The sequence below is a fragment of the Bicyclus anynana genome, chromosome 11 (assembly GCF_947172395.1).
Source record: "Bicyclus anynana chromosome 11, ilBicAnyn1.1, whole genome shotgun sequence".
NCBI classification, from domain to species: Eukaryota; Metazoa; Arthropoda; class Insecta; order Lepidoptera; family Nymphalidae; genus Bicyclus; species Bicyclus anynana.
Window position 1 is genome coordinate 6,872,030 of NC_069093.1, and position 17,209 is coordinate 6,889,238.

The following is a 17,209-nucleotide window of genomic DNA, read 5'->3' on the forward strand; positions in this document are numbered from 1 at the left end:
TAATTCAAATAATTCCGGCTATCCACGTTACACACTTTATCTATTCTTGCATTTTAAAACTTGTATACGTCATAAATATAAGGTTGCGTACGTATTAGAGAGACATATAAAGATCTTTAACAAAATAAATATTATTTACCCCAAAAATATATATTTTAGAACACAAGTTCCTTGAGCATTTTTAATTAATTTTCGGTAAAAAATATGACCACAGTAATGGGAAATACTCTCGAGCATCCTGTATATTATCAGACCAGGCGCTATGAGGAGTTGAGCGTGCATAATATGAGAAAATTCTGATTAGTTTTGAACTCGGAAAAGCCTGCAGATAATCTATGGTTGCAATAAATAAAATAGTCTAAAAAATAGAATAGGTAAGAGAAATAAACTAAATCTATGTTAAAATTACAAATGTTCATTGAGTAATTAAGTTTATTGAATCCAGTCAGGTAACATTTTTAAATCTGGCCACACTACAGGGGCCCAAAAACAAATGAAAAGCCACGATACAATTGTTGTTGTCACCGTTGGTCCAATTCCAGCTTTGACCTGAAAATAATTTCACTTTTGGTCCGAAATATACTCTTCAAAGGTTAGTTAGAGTCTGGGTTATAAAAGTAGAGACTGAAATCACCCGCCAAAATTAAAAAAATCATTTAAACAAATTTAAAAAAAACCTAATTTTTTCATAATCGGCTGTTTTTTTTGTGGATATATTACTACCTATGAATAAGTATTAAACTCAGTTATTCCATTATTTGCACAATAATTTACAGAATTTACTCCGTTTTTTTTTAATCTGGCGGGCGATTTTAGTGTCTACTTTCATTAGCCAAACTCTTTAACTTAAATTCATAAAATGAAAAACTATAACCCGAAAAAAGGGTCTAAAAATACACAACAAGAAAGATATTTCAGGTAGAAATGGCATTTTTTGTACCTATGCATTTATCTTTTTCTGTCTGAAATATTTTTTTGTTTAGATCTATTAGGGTTAATCCGTAGCCGCACCTTTATATACGTACTTGGTATGTATCTATGTTTAAAATGGAGGTGTTCCTGGCATAATCATGGTATGTATATACGAGTATATAGCATGTTGCGACCTTGGCTCTATCATGAACAGCTTTGTACCTATGATGTACCTATTATTTTCTATCTATACCTACTCATAAATAAATAAATAAATATTTCCAAAATAACTAGTGATCGATACTGATGCCAAAAATTCAATCAGTAAAATATTTGTCTGTTTGTCTGTATGTTCGTTATAGAAACAAAAACTACTCGACGGATTTAAACGAAACTTTCTACAATTATTCTTCATACTCCTGGGCAGGTTGTAGTGTAGCTTATCATCTTGCTACGATCAATAGCAGCAGAGCAGAGAAGGAAAATGTTGGGAAAACGGGAGAAGTTACTCCTTTTTCACAGCGATACTACTGTAAGGGCTGGATTAAAGAGATCTAAGGGCGGACGAAGTCGCGGTCTGAAATAATTTCTTGTTTTGCTTGTACATTCGTCAAAGCTAGTGAATTAGCCCGCTGATTTACCAACGCTTTCCGGTGCAGGGTCAACATTCCAGCACCTTGGGACCCCAACATCTATCAGGTCTTCAAACTATATGCAATAATTTATACCTAAATATGTTAGCACTACACAAACCATTTTCGATGTTGGTATATTTGCAGCACTCTGAACTACGAGATTTCCGGGAGTGCCCACGGGCAAACAAAAGGCATATGAGGAAGAAAAGCCTGCAGCTATGTTGTACCACAAGGGATTATTGTTGATTTCTTTTGCCTGTTGGAATAAAAATTAGAATATTTTGTAGATACTTACAATAATAAGTGACGTCGTAATTATCTTCTATAATATAATGACTTAATACTAGCGGACACTCGGCTTCGTCCCGCGGGAACCACGGATTTTTCCGGGATTAAAAGTAGCCTATGTGTTAATCCAAAGAAAAATCTATTTCCATTCCAAATCGCTTCAATAGCCGCAGCGCATTAGTTCCTGAGATTAGCGCGTTCAATCAAACAAACAATCTCTTCAGTGTCAATAGACACTTGTTTCAACTAACGACATTTTAATTTTTTCTACTCCATATAAATTACTATTAATAATAAAGAGCTTCGTCCATGAACTTAGAGCTAGACAATTTGGATATTAGTCTGACCTCATTTCTACGTATTTGTATTCGCCCTGATGTAGTTTTTGGCGGTAGAGAATGTCTTCTGGTATTTCAAACGCTGAGCTAAGCTTTCGCTTAGCATGTTTCTCAAACGCAAGCAATAATAAAGCATTAAGTCTAACTTTTTAAAAGGTTTCTACACAGCAGAATCTGCCTTCCGGACCGGTGGTAGAATCTTTTCGAATCGTCAACTGACTCAATTCTGAGTATCAAAAGTGCTTGTAAACTGAGCCTACTTGAAATAAATGAATGGGGATGACTAGGTTTGAATAAATTGATTTTTATGATACATTCGAGTCAATAAGGTCAATGTTAACTAATTTATACAAAAAAAGCAAAGAATGTTTGGATATTTGCAAAATAAATTATAAAATTTCAAAATCTATCAATTTTTTTTATCGTAATTAGATAAAAATTCATACAGTTTTAGCTTTCTTACATTAAATGCGACATTTTTCAATAAATGAACTATAAACATAAACGCACAAATAACAAAGATATTAGTGATTTTGTTTGAACGCCCATACAAATCTAATGATCAGCGAGCCAACGACGTCACTAGTTCGTGCCATTTTGTATGGAGCGTTTTTCAGGGATCCGCGGCAGCGCCGCAAATATGACTCTTTAATTCCCTGTAGCTCCGAAAGTAATGATCGCAGATACTCTGTTACTTTTACAAAATTGCTTTACTATTAGCATACTCTTAATTTATATACAATTTAAAAAACTGTCATCATCCCTATTGTACGTACCAGTTGCATGGCGATTGGGGTGATAACGTTACAAACGGCCACATTAGATGCAAAGTTTGTAATGAATATGGTAAATAAGATCACAAAGAGAATAATTAAATAGTTTGGTAAACTTTTAAAATTTTTCAAAATCAATCCAATCTGTCCATTTAAATCTGTATATTCTTTTTTCGCCGCTTCAGAAAGTGCAAAGCCACCACCTGATGTAATAAAAAACATAGACTTCAGTACCTCCTCCGTTTTTTGAACAAATTTTAAGTTATTTTTAGGGTTCCGTTTCATTAGCAACCCATATTCGGCTTACTCTTGAGCCTCGTGGTCAACAGCAAGTTTATTCTGAGAGTAAAAAGGCAGAATGAGAGGGATAAGGTCATTAGTCCACCATGCCGACCCAATGCGGATTGGCAGACTTTACATACCTAGAAAATTAAGAAAATTCTCAGGTATGCACGTTTCCTCAAGATGTTTTTCTTCACCGTTTGAGACACGTGATATTTAATTTCTTAAAATGCACTAAACTGCACGTAACAAGGGTTCCGAATGTCTAAATACACAAACAGATATCACGCGTCTTGTACTATGTGACTGAAAATTTAATACAAAATTACAAAAAAGAAAATCCCACTACTCCTCATACAGGACTCTAGTTATGTGTTAGTATAGAAGAGATATCAAAACCGGTTTATTCCCCGTGGTCCCTGCGCCGTAGTCCCTGCAGGGACCACGGGGAATATATTCCCCGTGGTCCCTGCGAGACATATAATACTGCCGAATTAAAAATATGTAGTGATCAATGTTATATTCGATTTATTTTCAATAAATCGGGAATACTTTTAACGTCATCGGGAATACGTTTAACGTATTGTTATTGATTAAATTTATCTTATTAACCGACTTCAAAAAATGAGGTTATCAAAAAAATCACACATACGTGTAGAAACACGTATATTTTTTTAATTATTTTCTTTCATTTTTTTTTATGTTTTATTAATCGGGAATACGTTTAACGTATTTTTATTGATTAAATCTATCTTATTAACCGACTTCAAAAAAGGAGGTTATCAATTCTACACGTATGTTTTTTTTTTTTAATGTTTGTTACCATTATCATCATCATTTATTTATTAACTAATTTCGATTTTTTTTTTATTTGAAAGAGTATACTTGGTCCCATCTATTTTCATGAAAATCGGTTTAGTAATTTTGTATTAAAATCAAAATAACTTAAATACGTCTTTGAAGTCGGACATTTTTGAAAATTTTGCACCTTTTCTTGGTGAGATCAGAAAGAACAATCACCCATATTTAATCACTTTTTAACCGACTTCAAAAATGGAAGGTTCTCGATTCGACGCGAATTTCTATATTTTAGATTAATTAGTACCTTATAAATTCGTTATTTATTAACGAATTTCGATACTTTTTACTTTTCATCACACTATTTTCCATATTTATTTGCCAGTTGTAGGAATCGAACTCACAGCCGTGGATGCAGGAAGCATCACTACCCACTGCACCACGTGGCCGTCATGGTTTTAATGGTTCTTACGTTCGTTTGTCTACATTATTATTATAAAAACAAAAACGTATCACATAATAAAGCATAAAGCTACTGTTACACATACTCATTTCAAGCACGAAAGCATGCTACCATTGAGCAGTTGCTACTTATTAGCATGTGTATCGCAACATTGCTAATAATGAGCATGCTTATTACCCACAACTGCCAAATAAATATGGAAAATAGTGTGATGCGGGATGTAAAAAGTATCGAAATTCGTTAATAAATAAATGATGATGATCCTTTTTTTAAGTCGGTTAATAAGATAGATTTAATCAATAAAAATACGTTAAACGTATTCCCGATGACGTTAAAAGTATTCTCAATTTATTGAAAATAAATCGAATATAACATTGATCACTACATATTTTTAATTCGGCAGTATTATATGTCTCGCAGGGACCACGGGGAATTTATTCCCCGTGGTCCCTGCAGGGACTACGGCGCAGGGACCACGGGGAATAAACCATCAAAACCTACCCAAAAATGTCCGTCCACATATTAATGTGCCTAAGTATTGAGTTTCATAAAGAGAATACTGAATCCGTATCGAACACGATTTGAAACGCCTCACATTAGCACACTCGACGTTTTAGGACACTTGACTTGATTTAAAAGTTTGAAGCGGGTCCGTGCCCTAGGCGTAATAATGAGTTTTTTTTTTGAAAAGACCAGTAACTATAAACTATTAAAGTATTATTGTCAATACTATTTACATTATACATACTAGAGTACAACATACAATAGATACATATTCTTAAGGAGCAACCTTACCCCTAAATATTGATAGTTGTCGCATGGATTCATTATCGCGGATAGTAGTAAACCTGATTAATTATAGACCGAAAATTTTAAAATGGATTTTCATCCTCCTCCTAACAAGTTCGCCTGCTTTTATCTTAGATTGCATCATGACTTACCATCGGGTGAGATTGTAGTCAACGGCTAACTTGTAAAGAATAAAAAAAAAAAGAGCGACCAGCCAAAAACTAAACCTAACTATTTATACCTAAAAGAAACATAAAACTGTAAGGCATGACATCATTCACTTGTCTCCAGTTGAGAACCGATGGTATGCTATTTTCTGGTAAGTCGCCATGTTCTGAAAATACACAATAAAATTTCTTTCCTATTTATCAATTGAGATAATATTATAACAGTTATTATATTGAATAAATACCTTTCGCTTTGCAATTATCGAAAAACCTCAGTGAATATGGCAAAAGCAGCATTAGAAACACAACTAAAGTGGCCGCTGCAGAATCTTGTATGCTACGATAATAAAATACATAGTGTAAATTATTACTAGAGAAATGTGAAATTGAAATGAGAAATGAAAAATTTTCATCCTACTAATATTATCACAATTACTAATATTATAGAGCCGTGATAGCCCAGTGGATGTGACCTCTGCCTCCGATTCCGGAGCAAGTGGGTTCGAATCCGGCCCGGGACATGCACCTCCAACTTTTCAGATGTGTGCATTTTAAGAAATTAAATATCACGTGTCTCAAACGGTGAAGGAATACATCGTGAGAAAACCTGCATACCAGAGAATTTCTTAATTCTCTGCGTGTGTGAAGTCTGCCAAACCGCATTGGGCCAGCGTGGTGGACTATTGGCCTAACCCCTCTCATTCTGAGAGGAGACTCGAGCTCAGCAGTGAGTCGTATAAGGGTTGATAACGACTAATATAATAAACGCGAAAGTTTGTATGGATGTTTGTTACTATTTAAAGCCACTTTTACTGAAGCGATTTGGCTAAAATTTGGATTGGAATGGAAAGAGATTTTACTCTAGATTAACACGTAGGCTACTTTTTATGCCGAAAAAAATCATGGTTTCCCGAGATTTTCGAAAACTGATGATTTTGATGATATGAATGTTTGTTACTCTTTCACGCCTCGACTACTGAACCGAATTTATAGCGTAGATTAACACATAGGCTACTTTTTATCCCGGAAAAATCCATGGTTCTCGAGGGATTTGTGAAAAACTAAATTCCACGTGGATGAAGTCGCGGGCGACCGCTAGTTATTTATACTGGAAATTATAACAATAACTAGGTAAAAAATTGTGTTAGATAAAAAAAATATAGGACTTACAATTTTTTATCTTTGATTTTATAATAATCCTGCATAGCATCACCCCAACCAGTAAACATTTGAGGCGACCGACTAAAAAACAGCAGTATTGCAAAACTGAACAATACAATTACAAGCTGCAAACACAGAACCCATTTTAGTGTTATAGCCAACGATATTTCATACTAGAGATACGGCACTAGCGCATCGAAACTGAGGCGGATAAATGTGCTTTCTTTTGTCTTAATTTCAATTAGTCGCTTAATAAACAACGAAAGTTATTTAAACAAATAATACCTAAATATTGTCTACAATGTCGAGTTGTGTGTTCAGGAAGTGGAAAAACCATTTACCTATCTAAAAGGTTATTTATACATAAATATTTAATGTAAGAAAACACAAAATTGCGCATGTGTGCGCTCAGTGAAGTGAAGTGAAGACAATCCTCACAATAAAAAAGAGTTATCAGTAAATCAGACCACTTAATACAAAGACATGCTTGGTTTTAACATTTACAAAACGGAGGATTTAGCGTTCCGGTACGATGCCGTGTAGAAACCGAAAGGGGTGTGTGTGGATTTTCATCCTCCTCCTAATAAGTTAGCCCGTTTCCATCTTAGACTGCATCATCACTTACCATCAGGTGAGATTGTAATCAAGGGCTAACTTGTAAAGAATAAAAAAAAAATTAAAGTTAATGGGTAAACAATCAATCATCCCCTGTTATCGTAATGTAAAACCAAGCATTACTTTTTATTGAGCGCTCCGATTTTGATAATTATATTAATTAATTATAAAATTATATAAATAATTTATATTTTATGTATGTCAATTATATTAATTGTATGTTTAAATAAAGTTTGTATTGTAAACTTACTATTTCCCAAAATGTAATACCACCTAAAGCTTTATATCTCTCTGCGACAACTTTTTTAGCAGCTTCTATCCCTTCAGGGGGCATTTCAGTATTTCTGGCAGCTGCACTGTTTGGTCTAAAATGATACAACTAAATATAAAATATTGCGGCAATGGGCGGGCACATAGTTCGAAGAGCCGATGGACGTTGGGGTCCCAAAGTGCTGGAATGGCGACCCCGCACTAGTAAGCGCAGTGTTAGCCGACCCCCCACCAGGTGGACTGACGACATCAAGCGAGCCGCAGGGATTCGCTGGATGCAGGTGGCTCAGTACTGTAATGTTTGGAAGACCCTACAAAAGGCCTTTGTCCTGCAGTGGACACCAATCGGTTGATATGATGATGATGATTAAATATAAAATAGAAGCATCCAATAAAATAACGCATTAGAGACTATTTATCTTTGCTGAAAAGAAAATCTAATCAAATCACACACCATACACACAAAGATTAATCTTCAATAAACATTCTTATTCACATTTAGATTGGTATTAGATTTAACGATAAATAATTTCAATTATTACCTCAAGAATCCAAAGTATAATATAACAAGATATAAATAGACGCAAAATTCCATTATTAACATATATGGAATAGCGAATGCGGAAAATTTGGGAAATGATAAATATTCTGGTGCCTCTGGATATAACCTGTGAAATAAAATATGTGATATATTATAACCCAATGTGAGCATCAAGTATAAAATGAAAAGATTTAAGTAAATATACTTACAAATAATACTTAACAGAAACGCCCCTTAAGTTAAACTAGCGGACGCCTGTGACGCCGTCCGCCCTAAGACAACCTTAATCTCTCCCTATCGCAAAATTCGATTTAGCGGACACCTACTAACTATAAGCTACCTCTGCAAAGTTCTCTATATGTCAAGCGGTATTTGATCAATTTAAATATCACGTGTCTCAAACGGTGAAGGAAAACATCGTAAGGAAACCTGCATACCAGAGCGTTTTTTTTAATCCTCTGCGTGTGTGTACTCTGCCAATCCGCATTGGGCCAGCGTGGTGGACTATTGGCCTAACCCCTCTCATTCTGAGGGGCGACTCGAGCTCATCAGTGAGCCGAATATAGGTTGATGATGATGATGAGCTGAAAGTTGGATGTGCATAGGCCGGACCGGATTCGAAACTGCGCCTTCCGAATCAAAGACAAATGCCACATCCACTGAGCTACTTCCAAGTGCCAACTTCTATAAGTGCTAGAAGAATAAGCTGAACTTACTTTGAGAACAATCCTTTAAATACTAAATTAGTAGCTGTTCCAACGAGAGTACCAACTCCACCTAAAACATAGAAAATAGTTAAAGAAATAAAAAAAAATAATAAAAAAAATTCAACCGACTTCAAAAACATAAAACGTAAAGACTAAACTAAAAAACGAAAATAACATCATATTATGTTCCTGCTGCTTTGCTCTAGATTACCTGCTGATCAATTTGAAGGCGGTGCTAAACCGATGATGTATTTATTCAAGCCGTGTAAAGATATCATTAATGATTTAGGTTTTTCAGACAATGTTGATTTTGAAATTGACCAGCAGGTAAACAACTCCTCCTTTATTTGAACTCGGTTAAAAAGCTGAAGGTGGTCCCCGGTGGTGGTGAGCCCCGGCTGATCGCATTGAGATTTTCTGGTCTGGCTGGTGAGAGGCTTCGGTCATGGCCAGTTATCACCCTACTGGCAAAGACGTACCGCCACGCTATATAGCGTTCCGATATGATGTCGTGTAGAAACCGAAAGGGGTGTGGATTTTCATATTCCTCATATATATTAGTTAGTACGCTTCCATCTTAGATTGAATCATCACTTAGCATCAGGTGAGATTGTAGTCAAGGTCTAACTTGTAAGGAATAAAAAAAAGTTCTTAATCCCTTCACCCTTAAAATATTAGTGTTATTTTGGATTTATGCCGCTGTTTACATTCACAGTGATATGAAATGATCAAATGAATAATTATGAGTAGAAAGGGAAAAGAGTGTTAGAGTATAGCTAATGAAATTTTAGAGTCTCTACAGAATATACAGTATTTTTTTTTAATTTCAATAAAATGCTGTATATTCTTAAAATTATAGTGCAATATTGGAATAGATGTAAGTTTAATACTTAAAGTATAGGTATATATTGAAAAACAAAAAAAATATTTAAACAAATTATGAAAACGCGTTTTTTCTAATTTGTTTTAAATTATAATGATTTTTTAAATTTTCTTTCATTAGCCTAACTCTAGTTACTTTACTTTATTTAAACTACAGAATACATAATTATAATTAAATTACATTAAAGATTTACAGCAATTATTAAATAATAACTTTATATTAGGTATGGACGATACAAAACATATATAGATATTAAATCTATATATTGCAGTAATATCAAAATCTATATATCAAAACATTCGGTATCTATTATTTTCTGAAACACTATATTGCCGATGTGACTGAATCGGGCAAATCGTACATGAATCGGATTCGCTCTCAAACCATGTATTCGGCCAAACCCTATATTACAAGTCAAGATGAAACTTAAATCTCATTACATAGAGCACTAATTAATTTATTCCAAAACGCGATTAAGCAAAACACTATATTTTTTTCAATACTAGTCAATATGGTACTTATAACAGAGAAATAAGATTTAAATTGTAATACAACAAAATGTATGCAAAGGTAATGTCATCAAAAAAAGAGGTACGTCGAATTAATGCAGGGTCAACATTTATGAGATATTTTCAATTTATCACCATTATATTTACGAACTATTGTTTTAATACCCTAAAAGATGGCATCACAGGTAAATATCATTCATTGTAGTTTATGTTTCTTTAAACAGATGGCGCAACGAAGAAAATAAAGGAATTATATTATCAATTAAGTATTCTTGTAAATATAAATTACAATGTTAACATGTTATTAATATATGGCGTTAATGGCGCGAACCAATTTGTTCCTTGGCGCAAACATAGATGGCGCAAAGAAAAAAAAACTTTAATTCGTAAATAAAGAAGTCGGTTAATTAAATAAATAAATATATAATAAATTAATTAAATAATCATTAAATAACTTAATATAAAAAAGACGAAATATATAAACCCTTAAAAAAACTTAACCTCAAGTAATCAATCTGTGCCTCAAGTAAATTATAAATGTATTGCCATAATCTCACCAGAGCGATAAGGAAGTGACATGAATCCAGTAATACAAGATAGATTCAAACTAATGTATATTTCAGAAAACATATAGTCTTAGAAAATATATAGTTTCAAAAAATATATAGTTTCAGAATCCGATATTCAATATCAATATATAGTTTCGATTTGATACGACACAGAGAATCCGATATTACCCACACCTACTTTATATTATAAATTTTTTATTTAGTTATTCTTACCCGCTTTCCATTTACATATGTAATAAAAGCAGTTTCAAAAATATGAAAATTCAGTGTTGGTCGACCCCACCGAACTTGAAACGCTCTGTCTTATAGCAATCCTCCAAGAACAAAACACGAGCGCGTTTTAATGTACTACTAGCGCCATCTAGTGCGGCTTTGCGAACTAACACGAACGTCAAACACAAACAACATTCCTGGCAATACCACAAAAGGCATACATTAGGTGCAACCACGTCTCTACCATAACCACTCTTGTACCTATGCATCTCTGGATTTATATCTGAATTTATTATGTTCTTAATTCTTCCTTTTTACCGACTTCAAAAAAGGAGAAGTTTCTCAATTCGGCCGTATATATATATCTTTTTTTATGTGTGTTCGCGCATACGGCATAACTTCGTCGTTTATGGACCGATTCTGATATCTCTTTTTTTGTTAAAAAGGAGATATTCCGAGGGTGGTACCATAATAAGGAAACCAGGATCTGATGATGGTATCCTGGAAATCGAGGAGATCTAATGAAAATTGTAGGTCCAGCCAATGAGTTTCTTAATTTTTTGATGAAGTATTTTAGAACACTACAATTTAATGAAGGTCTGGAGTCGACCTGATGATGGAGCCGAAACACAGACGACGGGAACACGTCAACGGCTTACAGTAGTTACCTTGTGTTTGGGTTTGATTAATTTGTATTGATGAGAACTTTACATCAATGTGGACAGTGACTGTCATTAGGACGCTGGTGATGGAGACGAAAGACACTTAAGGGAACTCCTCAACGGTTTACAGTAGCTACCTTGTGATTGGGCTTGATTAATTTGTATTGATGAGGACTTCTCACCTAGACAGGTTGTGACTGTTATTAAGGGTCTGATGATGAAGACGAGGGACAGCTAAGGCAACTTATCAACGGTTTACAATAGCTATCTTGCGACTGGGCTTGATTAATTTGTATTGATGAGAATTTTCCACCTAGGTGGGTTGTGTTTTTTATTAAAGGTACACTTCTGGACTGAGCTTGTTTTTTTTATTTTTCAGTTTTATTATTTTATGCAGTCGGGTTTCTTTATTTCTTTAATTATTTTATTATATTAACTATGTAGATATGTCGTTGGTCGCATAGTAAGCCTATAGGAGATATATACACCTCCGAAAGATACGTGTCAGCTAATAACCCAGCAAGTACATTTAGAATCACTATATACAAGTATACTAATACAAGAAGTAGATTACCAATAGTTGCCGAATATGTAGCCGCGCAAAAGTAACAGGTAGTTATGTCAGATGCAACATTTTCACCGTTCACAGTGTCGTAGATCTTCATCAAATTTTGCTGTAGATACATAGATTATCAGTTGATGCGATTTCAATGTAAAACTGTTCTACGTAAGTAGATTTGGTGGCAGTTTGATACTGTTACTAATAATCGTAAAAGCGAATTTCTAAGGAATTGGTACAGCGCCATCTAGTGGCACTACTGCACAACTGTTTCAATTCCATATAAATTCGCATTTATTTTATTCGCGATAGTAACAGTATGAAAATATTGGAAACCCCCACTAGGCTCACTGCATCTATAAGTTTTTATCTATTAAAGGCTAGTATAGTCGGACGCAATCTTTATCACGTCTCCAAAGAGATACCTGGCTTAGTCTACCCGCAAGTTTTTATTTTTTACAAGTTAAAGGTAGAAAACAAAAGGTTTGTAAATAATAAAAAAAAAGAAGTTAGCCCTTGACTAAAATCTCACCTGAGGGTAAGTGATAAAGCAATCTTTGGCGGAAGCGGGCTAACTTGTTGGGAGGAGGATGAAAATCCACACCCCTTTCGGTTTCTACACGACCTCATACCGATGAGTCAATAGGGTGGTAACTAGCCACGGCCGAAAGCCTCCCACCAGCCATTAATTCTTAAGCTCTTATTTCATTTTAATTTAGTTAATTTGAATTTATTTATAATTATAAGCTGTGACGTCACACGGGTCTCAGCTGAAAATCAGCGCTGTGTATTATACTTGTACTTAGTGCACGGCATATGCTGAGCTGTACACCCTTTCTTTTTAAGGGTTACAGACAGACATGCTGTCATAAGGATAGGGTACTGGCTGTCTGTAACTTTTAGATTGGAATAAATTTATTTCTTTCTTTCCATACTTATCACACTTATCATCATGTATCAACATCATTAACAGCCGATGGACATCTACTGCTGGACATATACCAAATATACCCCTTGCAAAGACTTCCAAACACCGAGCCGCCACCATCCACCGGTTCCATGCAACCCTGTTGATGTCTTCGATCCACCTAGCATGCGGTCGACCAACACTGCGCTTTCCGGTGAGGGGTCGCCATTCCAACACCTTGGGATGTCCATCGACTCTTCGAACTATATGCCCATTGCCATTTCAGCTTTGCGACTCGCTAAGCTATGTCAGTGACTTCGGTTCTTCTGCGGATCTCCTCATTTCTGAGTCAATCACGCAGAGAAACTCCAAGCATAGCTCGCTCCGGTACATCGGAGATACCTAAAATCTAGTATTGCAGATTAACGATGTGCAGAAACATCTAAAAAATTGCATCCGACTATACCAAATAATGTTAACTGTGTAAAAAGGAATTATAAGAATGCTTACATCTTCAAACACTTTTAATAAGGCAAAATTGATCGGCACCATCATAGAGGTAGCGGCTGTATTTGTGATCCACATTGATATAAACATCGTGATGAAAGACATCGCAAATAATAATCTAAAAAAATACATCTGACTTCAAAACCTAAAAACGTACCGACTTAACTAAAAAGCGAAAATTATCATCATAATATTATTATGTTCTATCTGATGATCAGTTCTAAGGCGGTGTTAAGCCGGTTTAATAAAATAAATTCAAGCGATGCAAGAAACCTGTATACCTACCTGAGACTCTACGAGTGTGAAGTTTGCCAATCCGCATTAGCCCAGCGTGGTGGACTATTAATTACCCTTGGTGCTCAGCAGTCAGTCGAATATGGGTTGTTATTGATGATGTTGATGATGATAATGATGATGATGATGGTAATGATGATGATGATGGTGATGATGATGATGATGATAATGATGATGATTAAAACTCACTTGTAATGAGAGTAGCCAACCCAGCGGATCGCACAAAGTGCTAGCCTCAAATGTAAACCGGATTGCTCCACTGCGTAAGCTAACCACATACTTCCCAAGTACATCATTATAGTATCCTGAAATAACATAAAAGTATATTGTAAATAACTATTTATTACGCATATAGGTAGACGAAAGAAATAAAATGACATACTAAATTTCTTTTGATAACCGTGACTCATAAAAAAGTCTCAAAAAGTCTAAAACCCAGTCTCGTAACGCCTAGAACATAGAGTCGTAATAAAAACGCCTAAAAAGATAAAGGGAACGCTTAGGCAAATAGAGATACAGGAGAAATAAATATCATTAAATAAAAAAAGGAAATATTAACTTCTTTTTTTTGTTAACGCCCGACTAACATAAGCTAGAACGCAAAGTCTCAATAAAAAATTCTCATAAGGTCTAGAACCCGTAGTGGCAAAAAAGTCTAGAATCCAGAGCCGTAATAAAAAATACCTAATGAGGGTTAAACTCCAGAGTCGAAATAAAAAAAAAAGTATCTGGGCTTTATAAGGATAAAGCCCAGATACTAGTCGTATTATAAGCCTCACAAGAGCTAGAAAAAACCAGTTTCGTAATAAACGTCAGGAAAATATACTCACATTCATATAGCATGCGCATGTAGTAGCTGTACTCATAATGCCAGTCAGTGGAAATATAACAAGCGGCAAAAATGACGTCACAGCTAACGGTATACATTCCGTGACCCAAAACACCGCCATCACCACCAGAGTGTATGCACACCACTGATATTTCTAAAATAAAGAATTATTATAATAAAAATTAATAGCCGACGCCTCGCAGTCTCACCCGCGCAGTTCCCGTTTCTTAAGAATATCAATATCAATATCAAAGCCTTTATTAAACAACAACATTTCTTAACAATAAATTACATCAGTGGTGGATCCAGGATTTTGGTTTGGCTTGACCCTGATGACGGTAGTTTTTAATAAGAAAACTTTTGTTTATTAGTAATAAGCCATTAGAATGCAATATAAAATAATAACTAACACGTCATAATAAATTGGAATGAAATAAATTACCTCTGGTGGAAACGAAAGCTGTATTGGTACTAATATCAGTGGCACAACCAGGCTAACTATTCCACGCCAATGGATACCAAATATCAAACGCAACTTGTCTTTTAAAGTAAGTATCTGGTCATCGCTAAAAATATATTGATTTTTTATCAATTTGTTATATTATTACAAAAACTATAATTATAGAAGTATTGAGGTATAGTACAAGATCCGGCATATGGAATATATACTGTCATCTGTCATGTCTCTCATTCTGAGAAGAGACTCGAGCTCAGCAGTGAGCCGAATATGGGTTGATAACTACGATTGTCATCTGTTATTTATTTGGGATAAGAAATAAATGAAGGAAATTATTCACATTGACACAATGCAAATAGGTTGCCTAGTAAAATTGCGCCCGGTGAGTATTAAAAGTCTTTTTAATCTACATCTCTCATAATTTTAAAAAAAGTCTTTTTAATCTACATCCCTCATTGCCTAATAAATAAAAAACGTTTCCTAGTTAAAAGAACCAACAAAACTATACCCAAGAAAATTGAAAACTTAGGGGTTGCCTGCTTTCACACTGCAACTGTATGATTGCCAGATACCTACTCGTTTAAACAGATAATTAATGATAACTAAATATCCTCATAGGTTATTTAATTGTCTAATATGTCAAACTAAAGCTTTTTTTATGATTAATTTAACTGTAATAAGTTAAATTTGGTCTAGTTTACGGTTTTCTAGATTTCGTTTGAAAAATGTGTCACTGTGAATATTATCTATCATTTATTTCTTAACAGTAATAAATAACAGATGAGGGTGTATATTTCTAATGCAGGATCTTAGATCAGTACGATTGTTGTTTTGTTCTCTCTTTTCTTGCAAATATGAGATAGTTACTTATAAAAGAATATTCCTAGGGCCGAGGAGTAAGATAGTTATTCATGAACGGGTTGTATAAACATTTATAATTATTGTTACTATCAGATGCCCCGCGGTTTCACCCGCGTAGTTCCAGTTCCTGTAAGAATACGGGAATAAAATATTTTGTAGTGTAATTGATTATAAACTGTTTTAGTGCGAGCATGAAGAACATATCTGGCAGGAAAGGTGAATGTTTATATATTCTTAAAGGATCCTTTAAGCCTTATTCCCACGGTCACAAGTTCTGGGACTGCTCGAGATGTTTTCTCTACCATATCATTATGGTAAGTATATACAATACCTGTCACTGACTTATAATTCAAACCCCCATATCTAATAATTCAAAAATCCGTACAATTTTTTTTCCCCGTGTTCCCTTTATACGGTTTCCTACGGCTAAGGGACCAAGGGGAATATGTATTTTTCAGACTCGTTATAAATATCAAATACACAAAGTTTATATATTATAGTCATGAATTAATATTTTGTGGCTGGGCTCAAGCATCACTACAAATTATCTAAAATTTAAAATCATCATTACTAACGTTTCAATACTGCCTTCAACATCCTCTGGATCATCGCTGAGATTGGCTGCTACAGAGGATTCACTCTTTTCTCTTTCCATTTTTATCAATTAACGTTTTGAAAATATGGACTAAATGAATTTAATCGAGTCGGTCGTGCATAAGGCATGTGTTTTTAATGTGATAAGGCAGCGTCCCAGTGCATCGCTTATGGCGGGCGATACCGAGAGAAAGAAATTGTCGACAAAATAGTGGCCGAAATGAAAATATCTCTTTCGTTGGGGCTATAGACACCAACCATCAACAGTCACGCCTTTCAGACCCACAGCAATGCTGGTTGGCATCAGCAAAAATCTCTACTATTAGTATGGGCTACAATTTATCAGGCAGCACGCTATGGCCCCGCCAATGCGAAAGTGACAACGCAAGACCTACCTGACGGCCTCCCTTGCGCAGTGGTATCATGGTATGCGCAGTGGATTTACAAGACGGAGGTCCTTGGTTATCCCTGGCTAGGGATAACCAAGGGATTGAGGTTTTCTTAATTGATCCAGGTCTGGCTGGCGGGAGGCATGGGCCGCGGTAGGACAAAAGACGTATCGCCAAGCGATTTAGCGTTCCGCTATGATGTCGTGTTGAAACCGAAAGGGGAGTGGATTTCATCCT

The 17,209-nt window shown here is 35.0% G+C and overlaps 1 protein-coding gene across 1 annotated transcript; it reads right to left on the reverse strand.

The window, feature by feature from the left end:
- Window positions 1–432: 432 nt before the first annotated feature.
- On the reverse strand, window positions 433–16,644 carry LOC112049673 (protein I'm not dead yet-like). The gene is made up of 15 exons (XM_052884431.1): window positions 16,565–16,644; window positions 15,114–15,237; window positions 14,673–14,825; window positions 14,032–14,147; window positions 13,552–13,666; window positions 12,150–12,249; window positions 8,749–8,809; window positions 8,034–8,159; window positions 7,472–7,586; window positions 6,616–6,731; window positions 5,691–5,782; window positions 5,520–5,612; window positions 2,950–3,149; window positions 1,666–1,803; window positions 433–549 (listed from the first exon to the last, which is right to left on the reverse strand). Exons 1-15 carry the CDS (start codon window positions 16,642–16,644, stop codon window positions 433–435), a joined length of 1,746 nt encoding a protein of 581 aa, XP_052740391.1.
- Between the last annotated feature and the right edge of the window lie 565 nt (window positions 16,645–17,209).